At 52.5% G+C, this 8,476-nt stretch overlaps 1 protein-coding gene across 26 annotated transcripts in view; it reads right to left on the bottom strand.

The window, feature by feature from the left end:
- Inpp4a (inositol polyphosphate-4-phosphatase type I A) overlaps window positions 1–8,476 on the bottom strand; it is a 74,425-nt gene that overhangs the window by 7,951 nt on the left and 57,998 nt on the right. For all 26 annotated transcript variants that reach the window (XM_023717424.1, XM_023717428.1, XM_023717432.1 and 23 more), the window contains 3 exons: window positions 7,021–7,118; window positions 5,554–5,666; window positions 4,443–4,597 (listed from right to left, as the gene is read on the bottom strand). In XM_023717424.1, coding sequence (XP_023573192.1) covers window positions 4,443–4,597; window positions 5,554–5,666; window positions 7,021–7,118 — 366 coding nt within the window. The remainder of the gene's footprint in view (window positions 1–4,442; window positions 4,598–5,553; window positions 5,667–7,020; window positions 7,119–8,476) is intronic.

The raw sequence follows: 8,476 nt of genomic DNA, 5'->3' as shown, positions 1-8,476 counted from the left end.
GACTGAGACTGGGCATGGTAGCACGCACCTGCAATCCTAGCACTTGGGAGGCTGAAAATAAGAGAATCACTATGAGTCCAATGTGTGTAGTGAGACGCTGTACTAAAATACATTAAAAATAAAAAAAGAAACACTCTCCATGCTCAAACTTGGTACACTTAATATTATTTAAGATGTCAAAACTACCCAAATGAAGACTCCATGATACCCTTCAAAATAACAGCATGAGTTGCGCAAAAAAAAATCCTTACAGAATCTGAAGGGAAAAAATTTTTAAAAATTCTTTTGTAGTCCTAGGAATTGAATCTAAGGAATACTGACCTACACTATTAGTACTTTATTTTTTTTATTTAAATAGATCTTACTAAATTGTTCAAGCTGTCCCGGAATTTGCAATCCTCCTGCTCTAGTCTCCAGAGCAGCTGGGATCAGAGGTATGCAGGAACAAACATGAGTTCCTGATTTTAGAACTACAATAATCAAAACAGTACAGTCCTGACACAGAACTAATCACTAAAGAAACAGAAATCCAAACAATATCCCAATCAGAAAGGTTATTGAAAGAAAGAAAACAATTGTTAGCCAAGAAATGGGAAAACTTGGACTCCTGCACAATGAGGAAAATAAAATGGCAGAGTCACTGAAACCCAGTACAGCAGTTCCTCCAAAACCCAAAACAATTGTACTATAAAATCTAATAACGGTTCTGCCAGATACATACCAAGAATAACTGAAAAAAATCAAGGGCCTGTATACATGTTTGCAGAGCAGAATTATTCACAACAATCAAAAGGTGGTGTTAACCTGAAGTGCGAATGGATAAACAAGATGGGATAGTCACATAATGGAATACTGATCAGCCATAAAAGGAAGAAAATTCTTGACATATCTACACACTTGAACTTTTGAGTATAATGCTAGGTGAAATAAGTCCATCACAGCAGGATTAATACTGCACAAATGTACTGATACGACACATGAAAAATTGACAAACTTCATCAAGAAAGGAGAATGATGACTTTGGGGGCAGAAATACAGGAATATGGGTGCAGGGGACTGCTACTTAATGGGTATACGATTTCCATTTAGGAAAATGAAAATCATTCTGGAGATACATGGCAATAATAGTTGCAAAAAGGTATGAATATTGAATTTAACGCTAGTTAAGCCACTGTATCTGTGCAAAAAAACCTGTCAGAGGGCTGGCCAAATAGCCCAGCGGATTAAAGCGCCTGCTTAGGCAGACACAGGGACCGCCAGGGTGCACTGAGACCTGATGGGACACTTGGCATGATAGTGCACGCCTATAATCACAGTTCTTGGGAGGCTGTAAACAGGAGAATCACTGAGTCCTATCTATGCAGTGAGACCCTGTAGACCTTGTACTAAATACAAAAAATGTTTTTAAAGGGCTGGGAGTACAGCTTAGTATGAAAGCCCTACTGCCAGAAAAAAAAAAAAAAAAAAAAATGAAAGGAGGGAAGGAGGAAGGGAGGGAGAGAGGAAGCCAGGCACTGAGGTGGTCCCTAGAACTACCCTACTCTAACCTCATCCATGTTCCCAAGTAGCAAAAGTGACCTGAGGTCAGAGGTTGTGGAACACCCCATTCTGGGTCAGTCCTGGTAGCTATACAGGCCCACTGGCGATAGGCAGGAGGAGGTCCAGGGAACCCGGGAGACCCTGCTGGTCTGTGCTGTCCTAAGAAGGGACACTTCAAGGTGACACCCTGTGTGCTGCAGTGGGTGCAGGCGGCTCTTTCCAGAGACATGTCTGGTGGTGCCACCTGGGGCTGGGATGGGCCCGGCAGAGCTAGTTAAGCCCTTGAAGTTGCCTACTGCTACAGATCAGGGCATCTTTGGAGTGAGCTGACTGCTGCACACTGCCAGCCACTGCTCCCCTGAGCTTTCAGGAGTTGGGGTATCAGCTTTGCCCCACCCTGCGCCACCTGCCTTTCCCACCTGGTGAGATGAAATGAAAAAGGAAAGGCACCATGCCTTTGTACTCTGGGGCCTTGGTGGACAGCAGGTGCGGCCTGGGGCCTGTAGTAAGGACTTGTCATCTCCAGCAAGCTTGGAAGTGCCAGACTGGTGGGGGGCAGGACCATGGCCTAGAGGGTGGCTTGCTAATTCACATTAAAACTGCTATAAAGCTTGACAAAGGCGTATGATTTATAACCTAAGAAAACAATACAGAAAACGTTGGTAGGAAAATATCTAAGGATATTCACTCACCATTGGTTAAAATGCTCAAAAATCATATGCCACTTAAATACTCGATAAAAAATAAGTTAGAAATATTATGATGTCTTATAAACAAGGCTAAGCCAGGCATGGTGGTGCACACCTGTAATCCCAGCACTAGGAGGCTGAGGCAGGAGGATCACTGAGAGTTCAAGGCTGGCCTGTACTACATAATATGACCTTATCTCAAAAAGATGAAGGGGAAAAAAAAAAAAAGCCTAGAGCTGACAAAATAGCTCAGTGGTCTAAAGTGCCTGCTTAGGCAAGTTTAGGCAGCATGGGACGGTAGTTTGATCCCTGGCACCACATGCTGTGCCAGCCCTGCCCCCAGAGCTGGCCACAAAAAAAAAAAAAAAGCCTATACCCATTAGCCTAAAACACTCATAATGGCTAAATGCAAAAAGTAGGCTAAAACAATGGCGGAATGGCACTACGAGTGCATCTGTGTGTGAATGCACTACACGGGCGAGGCACTAGCTCGCTGGTGTGTGGCTACGCACACGCATCCCCGCATGTATGTATGTCAGTGCAGTACATATGTGCCTTGAAAGGACAGGTGCAAAGCACTGACATGGCTCCAACTGCAGGAACAGAGTCACCTGCAGAGCGGTGTGTGTGTGTGTGTGCTAAAGGACACAGAGAGCAAGGACAACATGTACAGGGGCTCATTTCTATTTCCTAGTTTCCCCACTAGGAATATCAATCACTTCTGTGATTAAAAGTTACAAAGAATGCTTCGTGCGTCCTAATATTTGTAATAGCCCCTCCGGGTTGGGAACACAGCTCGGGCAGTGTGAGCCTACCAAACTTGTGGCTCTCGGTTCCATACCCAGCACAACATAAGATGCCTCAAGGCAAAACAAACAAACCCTTCCCCAAAACAACAAAAAAGCTGTCCTCCACACAAATCCCAGGGAGCAGGCAGATGGGTGGTCCTATGGTCAGTTGCGCTGGGTCTCTAGAGGAGCCACTTCACCCTCGCCTCGGGTAGCCCAGTGCTCAGAGGTGGTCACAGGGAGTTACTGTTTTTGCTGAATGCTTGCAAGCTCAAAACCTGGCAGAGCAGGCAGCCTCACCTGGGTCCTTTACTGCTGACCAGACCTTACGCAGGTCTGATCTCTGCTTCCCCAGCCACAACAAGGCCCCTCTCACCCCTGCGCAGCTGGCTGGATGCAGGCCGACTGCCACTAAGGACAAAGGCGCCTGCAGGTGCGGGGCCCCTGGGAGCAGCCCTGAGTTGGTGGCCTAGAGCAGGGTGTTTGCATCTCTACTGCTTGGCTAAAGGATGGGGGAGCAGGAGGAACTGAACAGAGGTTTGGATGAAGTTGGGGGGACAAAGCTGGGACAAGGTGATTGTCATTTGTACAAAACACATAGCAAGAGGCAGAAGCTCACGCATCACCTTCGTGCATTATTGTGAGAAGGTCAAAGGGCAGAAACATACAGAAAGGATAAGAGAATTGAACACTTTAAAAAATTTGGTGAGAGGACAAATGATAGACATTCAGTAGAAGTGACCACTGGAAACAAGACTTTAACAGCATTGGTGACTACATCAAAGGAGACAGGAAAACCGGGTTTCTTATCCTTTCTTTTGGTATGTGAGGGAGGGGCTGCCCAGCAGTGCTTGAAACAAGCCATCGATCACCAGTGGACAGTTTGAGTTCTGGGTTTCATTCTGCAAACACGCCTGCTGCCTCAGGATTAGGACATCATGGGGGAGGTGGCTAGGGCACACGGACAGCTATCACCATGAGACACTCACTGGACATTTTGCTCATAAAAGCAAATGGTGCCCACTGCTGGAGAGGAAGCGGAGCAAACCAGTGCAACCTGCAGACGCGTTTCTTCACTCAAGCTTGGAAATGCACACGTGTGGTGTGTGCATCCACTGTGGAAGCGGCTGGAGCTGCTGGAAGAGCTCGGGCCCTCGGCCCCGCCCCAGCCAGGCGGGCAGCCCGGGGCACTGGGTAGCGCCCCATTTACTGCCTGTCCCCTGGCCCACCTAGTGCTCTACATTTCCACACAGCCCTGCTTGGAAAGGCTGCTGGCTCTCCCTTGCCCTCTTGGGTGCTCCCTGAATTGGACAGGGCCAGTAATTTGACTATAGAGGTCTCGCATGCCTGGCTCGCCTGCACCAGCTCATCTGCAGTTTACACAGGCAGGTGCACAGCACAGGCGGGTGGGTGGAGGGGCACTCACCTGCGCATGCACTCCAGGGCCTGGGTGAAGACCTGTGGGGCCATGCCATGCTCGTGCTGCAGGATCAGGCACTGCTCCAGTGTCACCGACATGGCCGTGCGGTCCTTGGCACTCTTGCAGCTTGTAAACCGGACCCCATTAAGGCGGCGGCATATCTGCCAGAGGGAAATGTGCTGTGCTTAGAAGGGGGTTTGCAGGGGGAGCAGCTCCCCACAGGCCTGGAGGGACACGGCAGGAGCTCCACACCCAGCCCCAGCCTGGCTGTGCCTCTCTCCCCACTCTGAAACCCACTGAGCTGCAATAGAAACTGAGTCACCTATAAGACCCAGCCCCTGGGGTCCCTGTGGCCCAGGGGGCTGGCATCAGCCCTGCCCTCAGCTAAGGGACACTCCCTCAAGGCCTAGCTGGAAGATCCAGAGGAGGAGAGGCTCTGGGACACAGTGCCCAGGTGGCCGGGCACTGCCACACCCACTGTCACCCAGGTGATGCCCAGGATTTGTGGACAGGGTGCCCATCCAAGGGGCTCTGAGCCTCACCCCTCTGAGCTATGTTCCTCTGCCTTAGGGCTCTGCTGGGGACAAGAGTCACAGGACTAAGGGGCCACTGCTCAGGGCTCTGGCTGAGCCACCCTCAGGACAGTGAGAAAGCTTTGCCTCCTACATCAGGGTAAGCAAGGACTCTTCTCAGATAACCACACTCCGTGTGCAGTGTAAGTACTCAGGGAAGCAAAGAAATAAGAGGGGCAGGAGGATGAAGATCATTTGAACCGGCTTGCAGAGCATCATGGTCTCCCTTTGGGCTTCTTTACGGTTGTAGCTGGCAGTGCACTTTACCTGCCATTGACTGTGCACCCCCTGAAGGTGACAGCCACTGGCAGCCCGGCCAGCAGTGCCCTGAGTCACTGTCCAATTTGCCAACATTTAGGCAGCCCTACGACCGAGCTCACAGGCAGCATGCAGCCTTCCTCCGAGTGTCTGATCCGACCTAGTGACTTCTCAGGTGCCCTTAGAGAGAAACACTCTGTGCCTGGCTGAGATTTTGATTCCTCATTGTTAGGCTGGCTGGGGATGCAGGTGGGCTACTAGCCTCTCTTCCTCCCTAGAATCCGCACCTCAGCAGCTTGCCAGAGGATGTCCACATTCTTATTCTTCCGGGCGTGCACGTTCTGACCCAGAAACCTCAGCAGCTCCGGGAGGCAGGTCTGACTCCGGGACCGAGGCAGACCTGGAAGGGCAGAGGTGTGAGCAGGAGCGGAAGCCGTGACCAGGATGGCACCCTGGCAGGGGAGGTGCGCGAGCACGCTGAGAAGGGAATGGTGATGTGAGGGAGACAAGGAGGTTAGCACTGGCCAGGCCACTAGGACGGTGGGCCCTTCAATCACTGCCACATCAATGCTGCGTCCAAAGGGCTCTCGCTCCATCCCCTTTCCGCTCTTCTCAGGAGATGTACAGTGGGCACAGAACCACTAAGAAGCTTCTTGTAAGTATCCATGCCAAGGGAGGAGGTGGGACGCGGCAGGACAAGGAACACAACATGTCTCAACCAGGTGGCCTTGACTGACACCTCAGGGCATCTGGAAAGCACAGCCTTCTCTGGGGGACCCCAGATACCCCTAGAGGAACACATGTGCCCCTCTGTGAGGCCCCCCAGGCTGGGAGATGGTGATGTCCACCCTGCACTCTCCAGCCTCGGCTCCAGCAGCTGCCACAGCAGTGGTTCTCCTGCTCACTCGGCCAGACCAGCACCAGCTGAGAATCCAAGCAAGGGAGGGACCTCTCAGCTGAGGTCTCGCAGCCCGCCCTGGCTACCTGCAGCCTGTGTTCCCTTCTCCAGTCCAACCTGCAAACCCTGCTGGGTGACCCTGGAAAGACACAGCGGACCCCTTCTTCTCCCCAACTGCTCATTGCCAACAAAACTGGCCTCGAGACCCTGGGTCACAGTTCCTCCTACCAGGACAGCTTCCTCCACTGTCCAGCTGCCCCTTGCCCACGGGCACAGGGGCATGCCCCCTCCCTCTCTGAAGCCTCCCTGCAGGTGAGCAGGTCTCTCCAGGGAGGGCCCTGGTCTCACCGACACTTGGTCCTGTTGCACTTTGTGCAGGACAGGTGCTCAGTGAGCACACTGCGCTGAAGCCTGTACTGGCGAGGACTGTGCCATACAGCCTGGGCTCCTCCCTGAGCTCTGAGGACACCGGAGCCCTGCCTGTAGCCCTTCCACTGGGGCACAGAGAGTCATGCATCAGGGAACAACTGCTGTGACCTCCAGGGGACACAACAGGGCCCCTCTAGGCCCTAACACCAAGCAAGATTTTCTGAGCATTCCCTCTCCATGCACCATGGAGCTGCACAGTCCGGTTCTAAATTCAGCTTCAACCCAGGCAGTATGAACAGGAGAACAGCTACTCTGTGTGTGTGTGTGTGTGTGTGTGTGTGTGTGTGTGTGTGTGTGTGTGTGTATGTGTGTCTGTGTGTGAAGGAAAGGGAGAGCTCACATGTGCATGCACGCAGCAGGGCAAGCAGAGCACCCAAAGTGATGAGAGGACAAGCAGGTGGACCCCTGCAAGTGGAGGAATACTTACAATCTTCAGGCAGAACTTCCTTAAACTGCTCGAAGTAGGAATTTAACCGCACCAAGCTCTCCACATTGATGACTTCTTGTAAAGATGTGTCCCCAAACCTTGGGAAGATAAGGGGACACCGTTAGTCGGCTCACCCCACTTTCCTGACACACAGAGTTGCAGGAGTGCTAGCAACTTGTCATGCACACCTAATGTTAAGGACCTTCCCCTCCTGAGCATGAGGCCGTCTCTACAGTGCTGGCACCAGCTAAAATGCACTTCCTGGGCAGCAGCCACGCAGAATGACAGGGATGCCTGAGGCACCCTCAGAGCACGGTGCATGCAGGACCCACAGACTCAGGGGCTCTCCGACACACTGCCACGGGGCTGCGGGTCCCAGTGTCTTCCTATCTCCAAGGTACTGCAAAGAGGGGATAGCAATGGGATGTGAAGATCCAGGACAATGCCCTGGACTGAAATCCGAAGTCACCCTGTCTGTTGAATAGTCTCCCCTGGCCACTGTCCCCCTGGGGCTGCCCAAGGCCACCCCCCACTTTCTCCTGCTGTTCCTCACAGGCGGAAATGGGCCTATGGCAAGTGTCAGAGTGAGGAGGTGTGGATGCCAACTGCAAGGAAGGTCACTAAATGAGGCAGACTCTCAAGTCAGACCGGGCCCCCACCCAGGCCTCCACTTCCCTGCTGCGACCTCCCTCAGCATCAGTCCCTTCCTGCTGTTTGGGGCTGGGTTCCAGCTCCCCACTGTCTTGCCTCAGCCTCCCGAGCAGCTGAGGTTACAAGTGTCTGCTGTCATGCCCAGCTGGCACTGGCATCTTTACAGCTCTATGACATACCCCAAAGGACAGGACTCACTCTCCTCTGGGCACTTGTTCCCTTAGTGGCCATCACTGTTGTGGGTGACAGCTTCCCCCTTGCAATCTCTGCCAGAAAACCCTGATTTCCTGCAGGCTAGGAGTAAACAAACCAACCCTCCCCACTGCGCTCCTCCTCTGCTGCCCTCTGCCCTGCCTCAATGGGCATGTAGGACGGATTCTCCTGTACTTGCAGAAGGCACTTACAGGCTGCACACAAGCAACACGCTCCTTCCATGCCACCCCCCACACGTGAGCACACACGCACACACGACCCGCACGCGGCATGACTCCTCTCACTGGGTGCCAAAGATCCTGGAGGAGCTGAGGTGGCCCAAGCCTTTAGGGCCGAGGCCTGACTCTTGATTAGACCCATGAGGCTGTGCTTTCCTGCCAAGCGCAGCCCAGATCCAGTGCCCCAGGCCAAGGGTTTCTCCCAGTGTGTGCCTCTGCTCAGCCTTCCTGGCCCAGGACAGCAGGCTCTCCTCCTCTCTTCTGGCCCACTCCTACACCTACTCCTACTCCTATGCCCACTTTAGGGCCTGAGGGTATACAGTGGTAGACTGGTCACCACGTATGAGGGCTTAGGTTTAATCCTTAGCACCACA

This window comes from Octodon degus, unplaced genomic scaffold (assembly GCF_000260255.1).
Source record: "Octodon degus isolate 3935 unplaced genomic scaffold, OctDeg1.0 scaffold00052, whole genome shotgun sequence".
Lineage (NCBI taxonomy): Eukaryota > Metazoa > Chordata > Mammalia > Rodentia > Octodontidae > Octodon > Octodon degus.
The sequence above is the reverse complement of the archived record's forward strand: the minus strand, read 5'-3'. Positions and strand labels throughout refer to the sequence as shown.